We start from the raw sequence: 20091 nt of genomic DNA, 5'->3' as shown, positions 1-20091 counted from the left end.
TGCAATGGGAGAATGTGCAAAGTAGAAATAAAAATAATGGGGTGCAAAGGAGCAAAATAAATAAATAAATTAAATACAGTAGGGAAAGAGGTAGTTGTTTGGCCTAAATTATAGGTGGGCTATGTACAGGTGCAGTAATCTGTGAGCTGCTCTGACAGTTGGTGCTTAAAGCTAGATACATGGCCCCATTCATTCTTTCCTTTACACGGATCAGTCATCCTGGTCCCTTTGCAGAAAAACAGCCCCAAAGCATGATGTTTCCACTCCCATGCTTCACAGTAGGTATGGTGTTCTTTGGATGCAACTCAGCATTCTTTGTCCTCCAAGCACAACGAGTTGAGTTTTTACCAAAAAGTTATATTTTTGTTTCATCTGACCATATGACATTCTCCCAATCTTCTTCTGGATCATCCAAATGCTCTCTAGCAAACTTTAGACGGGCCTGGACATGTACTGGCTTAAGCAGGGGGACACGTCTGGCACTGCAGGATTTGAGTCCCTGGCGGCGTAGTGTGTTACTGATGGTAAGCTTTGTTCCTTTGGTCCCAGCTCTCTGCAGGTCATTCACTAGGTCCCCCGTGTGGTTCTGGGATTTTTGCTCATTGTTCTTGTGATAATTTTGACCCCACGGGGTGAGATCTTGCGTGGAGCCCCAGATCGAGGGAGATTATCAGTGGTCTTGTATGTCTTCCATTTCCTAATAATTGCTCCCACAGTTGATTTCTTCAAACCAAGCTGCTTACCTATTGTGGATTCAGTCTTCCCAGCCTGGTGCAGGTCTACAATTTTGTTTCTGGTGTCCTTTGACAGCTCTTTGGTCTTGGCCATAGTGGAGTTTGGTGTGTGACTGTTTGAGGTTGTGGACAGGTGCTTTTTATACTGATAACAAGTTCAAACAGGTGCCATTAATACAGGTAACGAGTGGAGGACAGAGGAGCCTCTTAAAGAAGAAGTTACAGGTCTGTGAGAGCCAGAAATCTTGCTTGTTTGTAGGTGACCAAATACTTATTTTCCACCATAATTTGCAAATAAAATTCTTTAAAAAAATCCTACAATGTGATTTTCTGGATTTTTTTCCCTCATTTTGTCTGTCATAGTTGAAGTGTACCTATGATGAAAATTACAGGCCTCTCTCATCTACGTGGGAGAACTTGCACAATTGGTGGCTGACTAAATACTTTTTTGCCCCACTGTAAAAGGAATATTTAGACTTATGGATGCCACCCGTTAGATAAAATACGGAACGGTTCCGTATTTCACTGAAAGAATAAACGTCTTGTTTTCGAGATGATAGTTTCCGGATTCGACCATATTAATGACCTAAGGCTCGTATTTGTGTGTTATTATGTTATAATTAAGTCTATGATTTGATAGAGCAGTCTGGCTGAGCGATGGTAGGCACCAGCAGGCATTCATTCAAACAGCACTTTCATGCGTTTGCCAGCAGCTCTTTGCTGTGCTTCAAGGATTGAGCTGTTTATGACTTCAAGTCCATCAATTCCCGAGATTAGGCTGGTGTAACCGATGTGAAATGGCTAGCTAGTTAGCGGGATGCGCGCTAATAGCGTTTCAAACGTCACTCGCTCTGAGACTTGGAGTAGTTGCTCTGCATGGGTAACGCTGCTTCGAGGGTGGCTGTTGTCGATGTGTTCCTGGTTCAAGCCCAGGTAGGGGTGAGGAGAGGGACGGAAGCTATACTGTTACACTGGCAATACTAAAGTGCCTATAAGAACATCAATAGTCAAAGGTATATGAAATACAATTGGTATAGAGAGAAATAGTCCTATAATTCTTATAATAACTCACTACAACCAAAAACTTCTTACATGGGAATATTGAAGGCTCATGTTTAAAGGAACCACCAACTTTCATATGTTCTCATGTTCTGAGCAAGGAACTTAAACGTTAGCTTTCTTACATGGCACATATTGCACTTTTACTTTCTTCTCCAACACTTTGTTTTTGCATTATTTAAACCAAATTGAAAATATTTCATTATTTATTTGAGGCTAAATTGATTTAGATGTATTATATTAAGTTAAAATAAGTGTTCATTCAGTATTGTTGTAATTGTCCTTATTACAAATAAATAAATATACATTTTTAAAAATGTAAAAATAAAAATAACATTTAATTTTTTTATTTAAAAAACGGCCAATTAATTGGTATCGGCTTTTTTGGTCCTCCAATAATCGGTATCGACTTTGAAAATTAATAAATCAGTCGACCTCTAGTCCTTTGTTGCGGTCACCCAACCCCTCCTCCTCCTTCACGGTCATGGTTCCCTTGGTTAGCATCTTAGACAGTAGTCTAACTGTTGTCAGGTTAGTTCAAAGCAAACCAGTAGCCTGTTACAAAGCGTGATAAAAGAGTAAGTCAGCCAGCTTAGGCCAATTCTGAAATCAAAACCAGATAACCGTTGTCATGAAGGTGGCTCACCTTTTAGCCAGGTAAATTGCTATGGCAACACATCCTTCAGCTCTAACCTTCTCTGGGGCAGGTTCACTCCAACGTATCTTGAATGTGTCTGTTAGCTCAAACCAAACCTAGTTTTAAAACCCACAGTGTCACAGTGTCCATGCAACACAGAACTTCTGTCCATCGGGAGAGAAAAGCACCTGAAAGGACGCACGCAATCCACAAGACAGTACGAAATGCTGAAAACAGTAAGACAAAGTCACGGCGGAACGGTGAATGTAACAAACGATGCCTGTGACAGATTTAATTTATCTTGCACTTCTTGTTAATGCAGGGCACACAGAGGGAGAATGCAAAGCCTGCTGTTCAACCTACCTCTGCAGGTCAAACCTGCCAGTGTTTATCTGGACTCTGCTGCCAGTGGCCTGACTGGCCTCTGTCTCACTGCTCTGTCCCCGCACCATGGGGGACTGAACTTGGTTGGGTGACTGCTGTACCTCCAGGGGCTCTGTGAGGAGGCCTGACTGTTCTGTTATGCAGCAGAGTGCCTCTACCTCACCTCTCTCTGAGGTTGCGCCTTTGAATGGATCCCTTCAGATCTCCCCGTGTCACGCCTCGCACTATAGACAGGCTAGATAACCTTGTCACAGATGGGGTGGCTGAGGAGGATCCAGGCAGGCATATATTCCAGATATAATAGGAGAGAGCTCGGACTCTTGACATTGGCCTGGCGGTGATGTCTCAACTGGCTTCCGAGGCACGTGAGGATATGCCTCGGGGGGGGACAGGTCAACAGAACAGGGCTCCCCAGATAACCACCAGAATAACACTGAGCTTACGAGGGTTAGGAGGACACACCGTTTCAACAGAGCGGAGCCTTGCAGTTTGTTTCTTCATATCTGACTCTGTGGCATCTCAGTATCTGTTTTACACTTCATATGAACAATAACACCACATTTAAAATGTCAGTGACAAATCAAACGTTTCAATGTAGCTTGCATCTCGACAGAACGTAGGCGAACACCCGGAGAACGGACGTCAGGTCCTTACGCGGCACGATTACAAATCGATCCCAATTTAAGTCAGCTGTACACCCATTAAGCTGTTGCAGGGTTTGACGGAGCCGGGCAGCTGTAATAGACCGCCAGTCAATTGGCCGATTGCTCTGCAATAACTCAAAGGGGCTTTACAAATACCAAGGGGGTTGCCAAGAAAACAGCTGATGGCCCCATAAATGCAACGCCATTTTCAACAGCGAGTTGCCTCAAATGATGTAGAGCTGCCAAGACTCATGTAGTTATAGAGTGGTTACTGGGTTTGGTTCTGAACTGAAGCAGGCAGAATTCCACACATGCCAAGGAGGTGATGATCATTACAGATGATGACATTCACAATTTGCAAATTAAACATATATAGTATTTTTGCCCTAAATCTTGCTGGACAGAGATGTTGTATCATGTAGAATGCGCATTGATCCTAACTCACGCTTTTATAGGGTCAGCGACAGTGGGAACAACACCAGAAAAATAGCAGACCCCCAGTGAGTTCTCAGTATTGGTATCATGTAAAAAGCGCATCTCACTCTTGTGTGAAACTCAAACCTTTGCCTTTGACCCAAAGCATGACCTTGAAGACCATGTTATAAACACTGCATAACCTTCTGGTTGAGGTCCCTTTAAAATGGCTGCAATAGCTCCCACTTTCATCTAAAAAGCTAAGGCATTGTGACGTATGACTATTGTTCGGCAAGATACCTGCTCCAGTTTCTCTGGTCATTCATCATTGTCACTGGGTAGGTTTCCAAGGTTTAATCGCAGCTACTGCTACCACTGTCTTAAATATAAGGGAGCCTGCACTCCCCCATCCCCACTGCAGTAGTTTGCTGTGTAATGTTATGTAAGGGAACCTGCTTTTAATACGAGGGTCTTAGCAGGTTCCAGTATCGGCCTAGGTCTTTTCAATGACTGAAACAAAATGTTTACACAGTGCAGAAAAAAAACCTGGATAAATAAATATAAAGGATAAATCCTTGAATGTGCCAGGTAACACTATCTGGATAGTCCCAAGTATAAGTTCAATGAGTAGCAACAACATTTCATCTAACTATCCACCAACCCTAACCCTTATCCTCAACCTAACCCTTCCGTAACCGTTGCAAGCATTTGCTTATCTACAGATAGTGTGTTTATCGTATGACTATCTGTACATCATCTATATGGGACTATCCAAATAAAAGTGTGACCATGCACCATACTCGTGTAGGTTTTATGCTATTGCAACAACTGCTTGCATAAGCCAAATAAAGAAAAACAAACATTCACCTTATTCAACATGTCGTTTTATGTGTCACAGCTGACAGAGTCTAGAAATAGAACCATCGGACACCTCTACACCGGTCAGACGTTGGGTCACTAGTATAAAAGGATGGACGTGGAATGGTAACAGAGCTAAACGTATTAAAAACCCACCCCACAACTGGCGGCAGAGATCACGACGACCTTTCGCTCATAGGGTAAAGCTCGTCTTGACTCTCGCATTGCGTGGAGAACTGACACACACTCTAATTCGTGTGCCTCCTACCATCGGAACGGCAAAATGTTTAAAATTCAGGTGTACTTACATGATACTGTGGTATGAATGATCTACGGCGCAATGCAGTTTACACATAACCTGCTCCAGATTGAGTCCCCTCATATTACAAAATTGTTATGTAATAGGCCAAGCTAATTTGCTTCGATATGCTACCTTACCTGGCCCTTAACCTTCTTCAACAGGCTCTTTTAAACTTATTATAACTAGGGAGTTATTTAACAATGATTAGGCCTACAGCAAGACATATCTATTCAAACCAGGGCAAAAGTGAAGCCATTATGAAACAAAACCTGGTTGTAGCAAACTTAAAGTGTCTTCATTCTGTAGTGCCCAATTTAAATATACAGTAAATCTGTCCCAATTTAATGAGCAAAGGATTTGGAGCGAGATATCACAGAAGCCCTTAGAATAGTAGGGTCAAACTCAATCACCGTAAGGGCCATATTGAAAAAACAACAAATTCGTAGGCCAGACATAGCCCGTTTGTATTTAGATTGTTTTTGGCCATTCTTTTACTTGAAAAAGTATGCCCCTTTATATAATGTCCATTAAAAACATACATAGGATGCTGTATTGAGCGTTTCAACATTAAACAAAAGATAAATCATATTTGTCCAGCCTTTGCTGCTATGCTTGCAGAGGTGCATAAGATGCTACAACCCTAAAAGTATTTCAAAACTGCAAATAACAAAAACGTACCTAGGTTGTACATTTTTCGCGCTGCATGGATCACAGGAAGTTGAAAGCAGCTGTATGTTGCTGTAATAGGCCTACATGTTTATCCTTTGCATGGTGTTTTGTTGCAGGTTTAGTTTTTTTTGTTTATTCATTGTCAAGCTTTGAAAACTGAAGCCAGACTGCAACATTTTAGTAGCCTAGGACTGTGGCATGTGTCCATGCACTTTCCCTCCCCTGCGCACTTTGGGAGCGTATCAAACTGTTGACTCATCATACTCACGTGTGTTGTAATTTATACTCACGTGAATCCTTTATCTAATAACTTTTTGACAACCAATATGACATTGTCTGTGGTACAACAATGACCCGGTTCCTACAACACGCTTAAAATCAGTCAGTGCCCTTAAGGAGAACAGTTGGGGATAAAGCAAATGTTTAGTGATGATATGATACAGCACATTGGCGGGCTCATGGTTGGGTGCGTGTGCGTGGGTCTCTGGGAGGTGGTGTGTGTGTGTGTGGGTCTCTGGGAGGAGGTGTGTGTGAAAATGTACTGCCTTTGGTGCACAGAATGGGCCGGATAGAAATGTGTCACGGGCCGGATCCTGCCGGCGGGCCTTGTTTGACACGTGCCTTAGAATAAATACGTCACCTTTATCTCTGCTCTGCATTCCTTACCTTTAGTGAGTCAAAGCAGGCAATCACCCTTCCGTTCTCCACCTGGCAGCTTTTGGGTGGGTGCGCAAATTTGCATTCCTCATCACTCCGCGAACATGTCCCCCTCTGGAACTGCCGGCACACCTCCAGCGTCAGCCATTTTGTGTCTCGCATCGAAGCAATATTTAAAGCCATAGCAATGCCGAGGTGGGGTAAAGCTAGCCACTTGTTTAAGGAGAGGCTATACTCTAATGGCTCTTCAGTGTGCTAGAAAAACAACTAAAAGTGTAGCAAAAAAAAAAGGTGTGTGGATCAGTGAAAGTCGTTTGCCCTTGCAGACTTCAGAGCAGCAGAGCTGGTGGATTTGCAACCCAGATGTGGTCGCTGCTTGGGAGATGGCGGCTATCAGAGAAGATGCCAATCAAGAGACGTCGCTCGTCAATCAGTTAGTCCCAGGTGCAGGCCACTGACAGAGCAACGGGGGCATGCTCAGAGGCAGGCTGGACTGACGGACCGTCTGAATGTGGTGGTAGTGGGAAGGAAGGGGTGGCGGGGGAAGAGAATTGAAACTGGTGCTATTTCGAGGGTGATGGCACTGCTTGGGCGAGAATATTAAGTGGGTGTAGACGTTGGGTTGGGTATTGACTAAACTTGCCCGAATGAGTCAGTCAGCACTCTGTGTTTTGGCAGAGTGGCCAGACAGTTCCCCCAACCTCTGCAGTTAAATCGGTCTGCTTGGGTTTCTCTAGTGCAGCGACGGAGCCTGAAAAAGGTGAGTTGGTAGGGCAGGGGCTGAGGTTGAGCTATCTTCTGTCACAGCGAAGGGAGGGAATGTTGCAGGCTCGGTGGAGGAGACGTGCAGGCAGGCAGCTCAAGTAAGAATGTCGAAGGCACTTTCTGTCGACGATCTGTGTGTGAGAGAGAGAGAGAGAGGTTATTTTCAGAGTAGCTACACAACTGCCTTAAGCATTAATGCAACAGTCTTTTTTTATTTAAAGCTAAAAACGCTTAATAAAATAAACTGGAAACGTATTGCCGGGGACAGCATTATTTCCCCAAAACTCCTTTCAAGAAGAGTGAACAATCAATTAGAAAACTCTAGAAAAATAAATAAAATAGCAATAAATCCACTGTTCACAAGATGAAGCTGTGAATGTGCTTTAACAATACATACCCATTGACAAAAGAATTCAGAGATTTTTCTGCCATTGTGATACTTGGGTGGGCTGCTAAAAAATGTTTTATTTCATTACATTTTTGGGATGGAAAAACACTGTCAGTGTAAACTTGAACGACTAAACCATACAAAGTAGGCTATGTAGAAATTAGAAAAAAATTCAATAAATGTAGCAATATTATACATTTTGTTATTAGACGCAAGCAAAATAACACAGCATTAGCCATGGCAAAATGCATAGAATTGCAGAAAACTAGCTTTAAAAATCAGCAGACAAATTTGGGAAAATTTGTAGAACTGCAGAAAATGTGCTTAAAAAAAGCCAACATTACTATACACCGCCAAGATGAGGAACTCAAAGATTTCAAAAGAATTTGGCGTGCAGACAGGCCGATCACGCTCATTCCCACGCCCCCTGACATGCCCACCGCCTAAGCCCCTTTTTGATCTATAAAAAAACACTGGTATCGATGCAATAACAAGATTATAATCACATTTGTTTCGGTGGAAACAATATAATTCTAATCCATTATCAGGAATTGCATCAAGCCCTCCAAATCGAAACCAGCTTAAGCTAGAAGAAAAATGGTATTATCTCAATGTCATGGCCTATTCTGTCCTGTTCTAACTTTAACCCCAGTTGTTAGTGCTCTAGCAGACTTTACCAGTGGTGGAAAAAGTACCCAATTGTGATACTTGAGTAAAAGTTACCTTGTAGAAAATGACTCAAGTAAAAGTCACCCAGAAAAATACTGCTTGAGTAAAAGTCTTAAAGTATTTGGTTTTAAATATACTTTAGTATCAAAAGTAAAGCTAATTGCAAAAATATCGCTAAGTATCAAAAGTTAAACATGCAGACATTTATTTAGTGAGTGAATTGGATCCCTTTCCTGTCCTGCGAAGCATGAGTACTGTGTTTCAGGGAAAATGTTCTCTTTAGAAAGGTAGTGAAGATAAAGAAAAAGTAGTCAAAAATATAAATAGTAAAGTAAAGCAGATACCTAAATATATATATATATATATATATATATATATATGTTTTTTTAAATACTTAAGAAGTACTTTACACCACTGGACTTTACCCCCAAAACTGAAGTTTGTGCCCTAGAAATGTAGGGCCTAAGCCAAACATTGAGAAATGGGATAGCAGTGTTTAGCCACATAATAACCAGGAGAATAATATGACTGTCAAAAACGCATCGATAGAGAGACGTCTGGCGCCCTGTTTTTAGTGGCGTGTGTGTGTGGGGCTAGGTAAGAGGAGGCTGGCTTGAAGTGTCGTGTAAGCCAACAGAGGGCGGTTGCGAGGTTATTCAGCTGCCACTTGGTCTGAGTTCCCAATCATTACTTTACGTCATTGTGTGCCAACTCGCCCGGCGCAGCCCCCAAGCGTGTTGAATACAAAGCAGAGCAGAGAATGGCAACGACCCCTGTGCAATGAGACAGCAAGAGTGCAGTAAACTGAGCCAGTGCGGGACAGGAGGGTTAAAGCCCCCGGGGTCCATCCACCCTGTCGAGTAATGCCGTGGCGAGAGCCGCCAGCTAATAGAAAACATGCAGCGCAGCATTATTCCGGGAAGCCATCCAACAGGCAGAGCGAGAGACCAAGACAGATGCATGTGCCAGACACGATTACGCCACTGCCCGGGTACCTAGAGCGCCTCAACACCCACCAGACAGGACCAGTCAAATTAGACGACGGATCATCGATGTGACCAGTGGATTTTCAATTCATAGAGAGAGAATATAGGTCTCGCGGCTCTCGCTCTGCATCTGTTTTCAGGCACTGTCCTCCGTCTACTGGGGTTGTGTGTGGGAGGGGGGGGGGGGGGGGGGGGGATGACTCGCTAGATATTTTTTTTTTTTAAATGGACATAGTCTATCCTTTAGCTTGCTTTTTGAACCCATTACAAACCAACTACCGCGCAGGGAGCCTGTTACCCCCATCTGGAAATATTTTCTGGTGATAACTGGGAGAGGGGGGTGGGGGTGGGGCAGGCGAATGAGGGAGGGTTGTAAAAACCTGCAGCTGCTGTTTAAAATTCCCTTCACTGTTTCATATACCACAGATCCCTCCATTCAAAAGACATAGGGCAAAATAAGTACAACAACACTAGCATAGTGAGCATACTGCACTCCACAATGAACAAGAGACATTGGTCAGACTCCATACAAACAAATAGACCTATGTGCAAATCATAGTCAAAACTTTGGGGAAGTAGCTTTAGTGGTCATGAAAGAAAGCAAGTCCAGACAGTAAAAGCCATGGCAGAGGCCTACCGTAAGATAGGCGCTCTATCTTTGATCGCTTGGTTCGATATCATGGGCAGTTGTCACATTCAGGTCTGCTTCAATATAAAGTTAGAATAAAAACAATTAAGAAAAAACATCGCATTTCCATATCTATAACCATGCAACAAGCTGCTGGTGCCAAGTTAAAGTAGGCCTAACCCATCATCAGCCATGATGCTCCATTTCTGGACCTGAAAACCAACATATAGGCATACTTTACAGGCTAATTTACAATATTATAGTCACATTTCTCGTGAAATAATATTTACAAATGAATGGCAAATTATGTAGTGTGTCATTTTGGAGTCACTTTTATTGAAACAAAAATATAATGTTTCTAAACACTTCTACATTAATGTGGATGCTACCATGATTACAGATAATCATTATTCACGATTCAGTCAGGATTAAGTCACACAAATATCGCACCCCCACAAAAAATGCTTGGGGTATGATATTTGTGCATCTGTTACTTTCTCATCTAGTTTAAGAATATAATATGTTTCTTACACTAAAGGTGACTCCAATATTTACCATTCATTTCTATTAGACAGAAAATAAATCTATAACAACCAAAACAAACAGCAAACGCATCCAACCAATTGGTAGAGTCACAAGCTTGATGTAGTCATTGCGTGCTAGGAACATGGGACCAAATACTACACTTTTACTACTTTAATACACAGATTAATTTATCCCAATACTTTTAATCACCTTAAAAATGGGGAGATAATGTACAAAAAGTGCTGTAATTACTAAACTTTTCACTCGATATGGATGAAAATTACATGCTGACCACACAAGCATTGCAAAACTAATTGACACATACATGTTATTCAATCATTGCACCCGCCAACGAGCGCCAACGCTTCCAGTCGATAAAATAGAAGTCAGTTCTATTTGACACTGAATGGGTCCAAGTCCTGCCTCTCCCATCTCCTCATTGGTTTATAGAAGCAGATACCCACATGGGTGATTGAAAGATGAACTAAGGTCGGTAGTGGTAATTCACCTTATTTTGAAAGTTAGTTACCAATCGCTATATAAAAAAGAAAAATCCTGGAAGGAGGAGAGATGACTAGAAACTATTTTGTTGTGTGTGGATTAATTGTCGGAGTTGAGGACCTTTCAGCATTTAGAGCTCCATTTTAATGGAATGGTCTGCCTACCCATGTGAGAGAGACAGACTCGGTCTCAACCTTTAAGTCTTTATTGAAGACTCATCTCTTCAGTAGGTCCTATGATTGAGTGTAGTCTGACTCAGGACTGTGAAGGTGAACGGAAAGGCACTGGCGCAACGAACCACCCTTGCTGTCTCTGCCTGGCCGGTTCCCCTTTCTCCACTGGGATTCTCTGCCTCTAACCCCATTACAGGGGCTGAGTCACTGGCTTACTGGTGCTCTTCCATGCCGTCCCTAGAAGGGGTGCGTCACTTGAGTCACTGACGTGATCTTCCTGTCCGGGTTGGCGCCCCCCCTGGGTTCTGCCGTGGCAGAGATCTTTGTGGGCTATACTCGGTCTTGTCTCAGGATGGTAAGTTGGTGGTTGAAGATATCCCTCTAGTGGTGTGGGGGCTGTGCTTTGGCAAAGTGGGTGGGGTTATATCCTGCCTATTTGGCCCTGTCCGGGGGTAACATCAGATGGGGCCACAGTGTCTCTTGACCCCTCCTGTCTCATCCTCCATTATTTATGCTGCAGCAGTTTGTGTCGTTGGGGGGGGGGGGGGGGGGGGGGGGGGGGAGTATTTCTCCTGTCTTATCCGGTGTCCTGTGTGAATTTAAGTATGTACTCTCTAATTCTCTCTCTTTCTCTCTCGGAGGACCTGAGCCCTAGGACCATCTGGCCTGATGACTTCTTGCTGTCCCCAGTCCACCTGGCCGTGCTGCTGCTCCAGTTTCAACTGTTCTGCCTGCAGCTATGGAACCCTGACCTGTTCACCGGACGTGCTACCTGTCCCAGACCTGCTGTTTTCAAGTCTCTAGAGACAGCAGGAGCGGTAGAGATACTCTGAATGATCGGCTATGAAAAGCCAACTGACATTTACTCCTGAGGTGCTGACCTGTTGCACCCTCGACAACCACTGTGATTATTATTTGACCCTGCTGGTCATCTATGAACATCTTGGCCACGTTCTGTTATAATCTCCACCCGGCACAGCCAGAAGAGGACTGGCCACCCCTCATAGCCTGGTTCCTCTCTAGGTTTCTTCCTAGGTTTTGGCCTTTCCAGGGAGTTTTTCCTAGCCACCGTGCTTCTACACCTGCATTGCTTGCTGTTTGGGGTTTTAGGCTGGACTTCTATACAGCACTTTGTGACATCAGCTGATGTAAGAAGGGCTTTAAAAATACATTTGATTGGTTGATTATATCCCAGGACAAATTAGCTAGAAACTGCAAGCTAGCTAGCTAAATTTCCATAAATGTTTAATGCTTTAACCGGTCTCCAAATTATATAATTGGTTCAGAGTTTGTTTTGATATTTCAACCTGATAAATTCAGGGCAGCAGTATTACAGAGAGCAGTAGCAACATATTTGCAGTTCTACATCGCTAAAGTTATATCTTTAGAAAAAACTCATTTTATAGGCAAGATGCTACACCGCAGAACAATCTGAAACTCATCTCTCGGCCCACTCATCTCAGTCAATCATGGCTAGCGGGAAGGTTCCTGACTTTTTCTTTGGCTAAACCAACCAGGCTCTTAATTTAAAAACGTTATTCGTATTTACAGATGGCATAAAAGTTTGTTATTAAAGGCGCATGAAAGTTCACATGTTCGGTGAAGGCATATACGGGCAAAAAACTCGTTTTGATAAAAAAAAAAATTGTGACTTGAGACATATGCCTTGTTTCCTGAATCGGGTTACATATCGGCCCAACCCTAGTGTGTGTGGTAAAACACCATCCTGTTATCTTGGAAATTGGCCCACTTTAGAACCACACTGCAAATATGAAATGAGATGCATTCTCTCTCTGACACCAAGCCTGCAGTCTCAAAGGCAGGATTTAATTCCACAGCATCTCCCCGGGGACAAGTGAGTCGCTATGAAAGAACCAGGTAAGAACCATGTCAGATGTGACCTTTCACTATTAATACCTTTTTATTTTTAGAATCATCGGCCCAACCTCCCCCCCCCCCCAAAAAAAAAATAAAATAAACAGATGGTCTCATTTTATTAGGGGTGCAAGACAGTTAAAGGATACGGTTCCTGGCAGCGAAATGACTTAGCCTCACTTGGGTTTGTTTTACTGGTTGGTACAGAGCCAAATGTATGTGTTACATTGTAATATACTATACTAGGCCACCGTATAATTCAAAATTAAATAGGTCTTAAAGGGAAATTCAGGATTTTGGCAATGGAGCCCTTTATCTACTTCCCGAGAGTAAGATGTACTTGTGGATACCATTTGTATGTCTCTGCATGCAGTTTAAAAGGAAGTTGCTAACTAGTCTATGGTATCTGCTAGAATGCTAGTAGATACAGTACCATTCATTATGCTAACACTAGTTAGCATTGGCCCATGACATTACCTTTAAATTCCTTCCTACTGGATGTAGAGACATTTTCTTGTGTTTTTAATTCACGGATAGCCATGGGCACACTCAGATAACATTTACAAAACGAAGCATCTGTGTTTAGTGAGTCAGCTACAGCAGAGGCAGTAGGGATGACCAGGGATGTTCTCTTGATAAGTGGATGAAATTGACAATTTCCTGTCCTGCTAAGGAGCATTCAAAATGTAATGAGTACTTTTGGTAGTCAGGGAAAATGTATGGAGTAAAAAGTACATTCTTTTCTTTAGGAATGGAGTGAAGAAAAAGTTGTCAAAAATATAAATAGTAAAGTGCAGAAACCCACATGTAATACGGTGCAGGGTGAATTTGCCCCATGACGCTGATCTTGGGTCAGTTTAGCATTTTTCCCGACTAGTGCTTAAAGTTGGGATTGTGTAATGCAGTTCTGCATTTAATCACCAATTGTTTATATATTTCTTTCTACGTTTAATTGGCTCAGAAAACATTTTTTATGCTCCTAAATCATGACAGGCTGAATCATCATCATCATCGTTCAGAAGCCAAGTATTTCTCAATTTCCAGGCATCAGCAATCCCCACAAATCGATGTGTTATTTGAATAACTGTCTGGGTTACAGCATAAGCTGGGCCAAAGTTGCAAAATGCTCTAAAGCTTTTTTTTAAAAGATTCAAACAAAATTGCAACACAGTGTCTTCTTTCAATTGTGTTATGACCCCATATCAGGGTGAGATAGATAAGAAAAGCAGAAAGGCATTTATAATATCAGATTACCAGTGTAACATCTTATTGGCCTACTCTAACACTCTTCCTTCCTGGTTCAGAAAATACAAAAGAACACAGCTAAGATACCTGGTAGCCTACATATCATGAAGAATGGCCTGAAAAATCAGGTTACTTGAGCGCGAGAGAGCTCATACAGCCATACGATATAGCTTAGCCCTAGCATATTACTGAACCCGTGTTTGTACTGTAGCCTGGCCTAAGCTAGCCCATGTACAGTATATAGGCTACATATTCAGTGCCTTCAGAAAATTCACAGCCCTTGACTTTTTCAGCCTGAATTTAAACATTTGAAAATGTTGATTTTTAGTCACTATGCCTACACACACACACACACCATAATGTCAAAGTGGAATTTGTTTTTTCAAAATGTTTACAAATGAATTCAAATGAAAAGTTGAAATGTCTTGAGTCAAAATGTTACGGAAAGCCTAAATAAGTTCAGGAGTAAACATTAGCTTAACATTGCATGGACTCACTGTCTGCAATAATAGAGTTTACAATATGTTTTTTATGAATACCTCATCTCTGTACCCCACACATACAGATATATGTAAGGTCACTCAGTTGAGCAGTGCATTTCAAACAGATTCAACCACAAAGACCAAGGAGGTTTTCGAATGCCTTGCAAATGTAACCTTCATTTAACTAGGCAAGTCAGTTAAGACCAAATTCTTATTTACAATAACGGCCTACCCCGGCCAAACCATGATGACGCTGGGCCAATTGTGCGCCGCCCTATGGGACTTCCAATCCCGGCTGGATATTAAAGCCTGCAAAGAAGAACACCCATTGACAGATGTGTAAAGATGTGTAAAGAAAAAAATGTAAAAGCAGACATTGAATATCCCTTTTGAGCATGGTGAAGTTATTAATTATAATTTGATGGTGTATCAATACACCCAGTCACTACAAAGATAGAGGCGTCTTTCCTAACTCAGTGGCCAGAGAGGAAGGAAACCGCTCAGGATTTAAATCATGAGGCTAATGTAATGGTGACTTTAAAACAGAGTTTGGCTGTGATAGGAGGAAAATGAGGATGGAGCAACAACATTTTAGCTACTCCACAAAACTAACCTAAATGGCAGGGTGAAAAGAAGGAAGCCTGAACAGAATAATAATAACCTGTTTGCAACAAGGCACTAAAGTAATGCTGTAATTAGATATTTATGTATTTAATTTTCAATAAATGTGCGAACATTTCCAAAAACATGTTTTTACTGTCATTATGGGGTGAAAGACAAAAACAAATATTTAATCCATTTTGAATTCAGGCTAACACAACAAAATGTGGAATAATTCAAGGGGTATGAATACATTGAGGCTAGCCTAGCAGACACACCTCCAGGAAAGAGTGCTGATGAGGACGAGTGGAGGGACAGATGGTGCCCAGATAGGTAGGGCCATGCGACACCCTTGTTGTGACCTGCACAGATTAGTCCTGTATGCCCCCGCCCAGCTCTCTCTTGGTGCTTTCAGGACAGATTGATGTGCGCAGTGCTCAACAGTCAAGCTTGTTTTGGCTTTCCACTACAAAATTAAAAAAAATTACATATGCAACAAAACTAAAAAATATCCCACTTGGTACACTGAAATGACAGGCAACCTTCAAAAACTGTAGTTACTCTGTTGCCTGAATAGAGGCAGGTAAAGCCATGTCATCCAGTAAAAATGCAATGTTTTACCAAAGAGCAGCTAGCCTAACCAGCTAGGAAAGGAGACCTAAGAGCAGGCCAAAGATTTGTGGGGACTGGGGAACGCTCCATGTTACGACAAGACCTTGATGGATTACAGTTACTAAGGCCAGCTGGCCAAGCATTATCTTGGTCATCTCCGAATTTGAATGAGAGCAGGCCAGTGCAGGGTTCTCTCAAGTGAAAGTCATTAGCTTGACCTCTGAATACCACCCATGTATCCTATCAGCTGTGTTCGTCTCCCCTGGATGTTGTCAACCTGAGAGAAAGGCCAAGTCTACACTTTACATCGTTTTCCAGAATACAGACGATCTTATTAAAGCACCAGCTAGGTGTTAAACAGCAGGTCTATAACAACCAAGCAAATGAATACCTTCTCTTTTGAATTGATTACAATGCAGACATGGCAATCCACCATATATTTGCATATGGCCAAGAGGAACACAAGTAGGCCACATTTTCCACAGCAGCAAAGAATGCGAGTGTGCTTCAGTGTAATGAAAGCGAAAATGTCCATCGATTGGTTGTGGAAAAACAAGAGTAATAGTGCTGTTTTTTTCTGATCAGGCTAGTTTAAAAAAACTATCCTAATTATAATGGTTCTAAAGAGCATATATGATGACAGTATTTTGTTCTGAATTTCCATATGGTCAACTGCCGTATCGTGCAATCCATTTGCTGAAAATTCCAACATAAAAATATAGCCTAGGCTCTTTTTTTTGTTCTGCAGATTTCTCTTAAAAAGATCTCGTTAAACTCACAAATTAAAAGTGCATTCACATCACAAGGGAACGTATTTAAATAAGCTTAACTTGTATACCACAATTTCCTGCAAGTCTACACAAATGTCTTACCAATGCATATTTTCAAAGCTCAACTCATAGGCCTGCTATTAAAATATTAGGCTAGGATAAAATGGGTGGAAATTAAAGTATGCCATCCTGCAAATTGATATTGGCATTAGCTACAGCTCCTGGAGCTTCAAATTATCAAATGTTATTAGCGTAAGGGGAAATGAGTGACACTAGCTCAGCACAGGTTAGCGGACTAAGCTAAGCAGGGCAACTGGGAAGAGGCAAAGCAGAGAACATTTAACAAAGTCAGCACAAATGTGTGCCTCATATCCTAATTGCCTTAACTAAAACTCGGTGACCGCAATGGTCATCTCATGCCACTGACACAGGCAACTGGCCTATAGGATATTTAACCAATCCCCTGCACTGATTAGGCCATCTACAGCTCAGTATAGATCTGATAGCCAATGAGAGGGATGGATTTGAAGTGTATGTATCCTGTAACAGACAGGAGACCTATTTGATGTGACGGTCATGAACTTTCCTGACTCGAGTACTAAAAGATGTAAGTACAACTGTACATTCACACAAAAGTTACTCAGGAAGAAATGTTGTGAAACTATTATATCATCCAACTTCAGATAATCCTCTAATAACCTGTCTGTCTTTTAAAATTGAGCATTTAGCTAGCATTTAGACTTTTCGGTAGTTCTGGAAGAGAAAACAACTCAACTGTCAAGCTATGACTCATGACCAACTAGCAGGCTAATTCTCAAATTACTTCCAATGTGGCCTGTTCATTTTAAAGCAGATGTATCCTTTCACTGAAAAGCCATGCTAACATGAGGGCCAAATGATTCAGCGTTCTTTTCACAGCACACACACAAAACCAGTGCTTGGACATTAAGAGATCATTTTTTTCAAGGTAATGTAGATTGTTGTTAATGTTTAAAAGGTCTGGAGGAATATTTTTAGCTGAAAGCTAAAAAAATTCCCTAAAAGCTCCCAAACCTTTAAAAAGGCATGGCTAATTACCTTTCTGTGTCAGCAGCGACAACTCACGTGTGAATCAATTTAGGGAGGGAGTTGCTTGGGCTTGCAGCCCTGGCCTTGCTAATGAAGAGCCATTGCAAGTCTGTGACGTTACTGTTTTTTGTTGTTCATTTTTGTAACAGGAAGGGCTGAACAGTCTTCCATTTCAGAAAACACCCACTTCCTCCTCCACTGCCCCCCTGTGACTGCCAACTGTTAGACAGACACCGTTCTAGTGTTTTCCTGCTTGTTTCCAGGCCGCACCGGTCAACATGTACAGCTCCCTCCCATACTAGCACACTACAGAGCAGTGGATAAAGAGCTTACTGTGGAGTGTGGCTGTGGACCTCCTATGTGATAATAAAATACGTGGGACCTCCTTAAAATAGTAAGAAGCCCAAGCAAGGCAAATTAGGGAGCCAGCCCTCGGCTCTGTTTCAGGTCCACCTCCAGTACAAGAGAAAGATATTTTAGCTACGCCTATGAACTAACTGCATTGAAAGTGAAACTCTTTTTATATGGCAAACAATATCCTGGCATAAAAGTACAGTTTGAAACAGCCTATGAAGCAGACTACAAATAAATCGGGCAATTCATTCTCTCTCTAGGAGGTCCACGTGCTCTGAACTTCATGGAGAGAGAAGTCTGCATAATTTGTCTGCATCATGAAGGGAAGGGAGAGGCACTGCCTGTCTGTGGTAGTTCCCCTCGTCATCAACAAGTCCCAATACAAGCATGAGAAACTCAAGCGGCTGTAACCCGCAAAGTGCTTGTTAGACCATTTCAGCGAGTTCCCCTCACTCTCACGCATTTGTGCTCCCCCTCTTTCACTCTCTGTAGCTCCCTCTCCCACACAGACACACTCTCTTTCTTTCTTTCCTCCCTACCCACCCAGGATGGTATGCACCATACTGCAGCAAACTACTTTTAAAAAAATTGATCAGAGAGACGTTCTTCCCACCTCGTTTTTTGCTGAGTCCCGAATAGCTCTGTCGTGCCTCTCTCTTTAAGCCACAGCATAGATAGACACACCAGGTGCAGCTGCTATGCTTCGGAGTAGTTCCCCTGCTTCAGCGTCTGGAGCTAATGACCACGTGAACTGTTGTCATTCCCTGCGAGGAGCTGCCGAGTGCTGCAGCAGCCAGAGTCCCATGCCTAGACAGGGATTTTTTTTTCTCTTTCTCTCAGCCACGGAGGGGAGCGGAGCGGAGCGGAGCAGGCAGACAGGAAGCAGAGCAGTGTCTGCTCAACTATCTGGCTGAAACACTTCCAGCCATCCCCCACAGCCAGCCCCTTCCTGCCTGCCTGCCCAACCGCCTCCAGCCAGGTCCACCCACTCAGGGCTCAGCCCAATAGGAAAAGGGATATCAGGGCATAGCGCTTTTCTGGTTGGCTCGCAGGGTACTGACTGGCAGGCAGGCAGAACTCAGAACAACCCAATGACACAGACACTGCTGGATCTTAAAGGTATTTCCCCAATTTCATGGCCAGCTCAACTGTTGCAAGCCATCCATCCCCCTTTTGGGCATTCCACGAAGGACAACATCTAGCTACAAGGCAACCAACATGAAAACAGCAAATCCTCCTCTGTATCACTATAAGCAAAACAAAAACACAAAGTTTATATAATAAAGCTAAATACCTGTATGTAACCTATTTATAAAGTAGTAGTCTATTTTAAAAAGAGAGACAGGGCGTATTGTTTTTTGTTTTACACCCGTCTGATGTGAAAGGATCTGATGTAGAGCATAAGCTCTCCCCACCTGCACTGTAACATGACATAAGCTTTGCAGCATCCCCTCAGGAAAGAGAACATTGTCTCTCCTCTTCTCCCCACCCCACCCCGGTGACGACACACACAGCAGCCTATTTAGTATCACGTGAGACCTGGTGGATGGAGCGGCAGCAGCACAGAACTGATGAGTCAGAGCCCCGGCCGGCTTCATGATTTTTCGATTCCAATACAACACAACAGCTGTATTCTCTCCCTTTCTCTATCCAACTCTCACTCTTTTTATCTCACTCACCCTCTCTGCGTTGAGCTCCCACTCCCATACATGCCTGAGCCTGAGTGCTTTATCAACAACATCGATGAGGCTAGACATGCTCTTTCCAGTCCACCGCCAAATAAACCTGATAACCCTCAAGGCTAGCTCGGACAATAACACCTAGTGCTCTAAAAAAAGAGGAACAGATGTTTTTTTTTTTTTTCCCCCACCATCCAAATCGGTGGTGTGGTGTTAATCTATCCTCCTAAACAAAGTGAATTGTGTATCCTACCTCAGCAGTTGACAGACTAAAAACAATTATATTAGCGCCATCCACCAACATCATCGTTGCATGCGACCCACCCATAGACCGTAATAGGGGACCCAACTTACAGGGTCATATTCATTAGTGCGCATCGTAGCAAAAGGTTTTGTAAACAAGCGTTTCTTATT

General features: G+C 42.6%; 1 protein-coding gene across 1 annotated transcript in view; it reads right to left on the bottom strand.

Annotated features, from left to right (window-relative positions):
- Nucleotides 1-18949, bottom strand: part of LOC110527576 (muscleblind-like protein 2a) — a 62983-nt gene extending 44034 nt beyond the window's left edge. The window contains 2 exon segments of the mRNA XM_090240538.1: nucleotides 6367-7253; nucleotides 18612-18949. Of these exon segments, the coding sequence (XP_090096664.1) occupies nucleotides 6367-6540 (174 nt within the window). The 5' untranslated portion in view covers nucleotides 6541-7253; nucleotides 18612-18949.
- Nucleotides 18950-20091: the final 1142 nt, after the last annotated feature.

The sequence above is a fragment of the Oncorhynchus mykiss genome, chromosome 7, assembly GCF_057628025.1.
Source record: "Oncorhynchus mykiss isolate SJ-2025 chromosome 7, ASM5762802v1, whole genome shotgun sequence".
Classification (NCBI taxonomy): Eukaryota; Metazoa; Chordata; class Actinopteri; order Salmoniformes; family Salmonidae; genus Oncorhynchus; species Oncorhynchus mykiss.
This window is presented reverse-complemented; position numbering and strand designations above follow the sequence as displayed.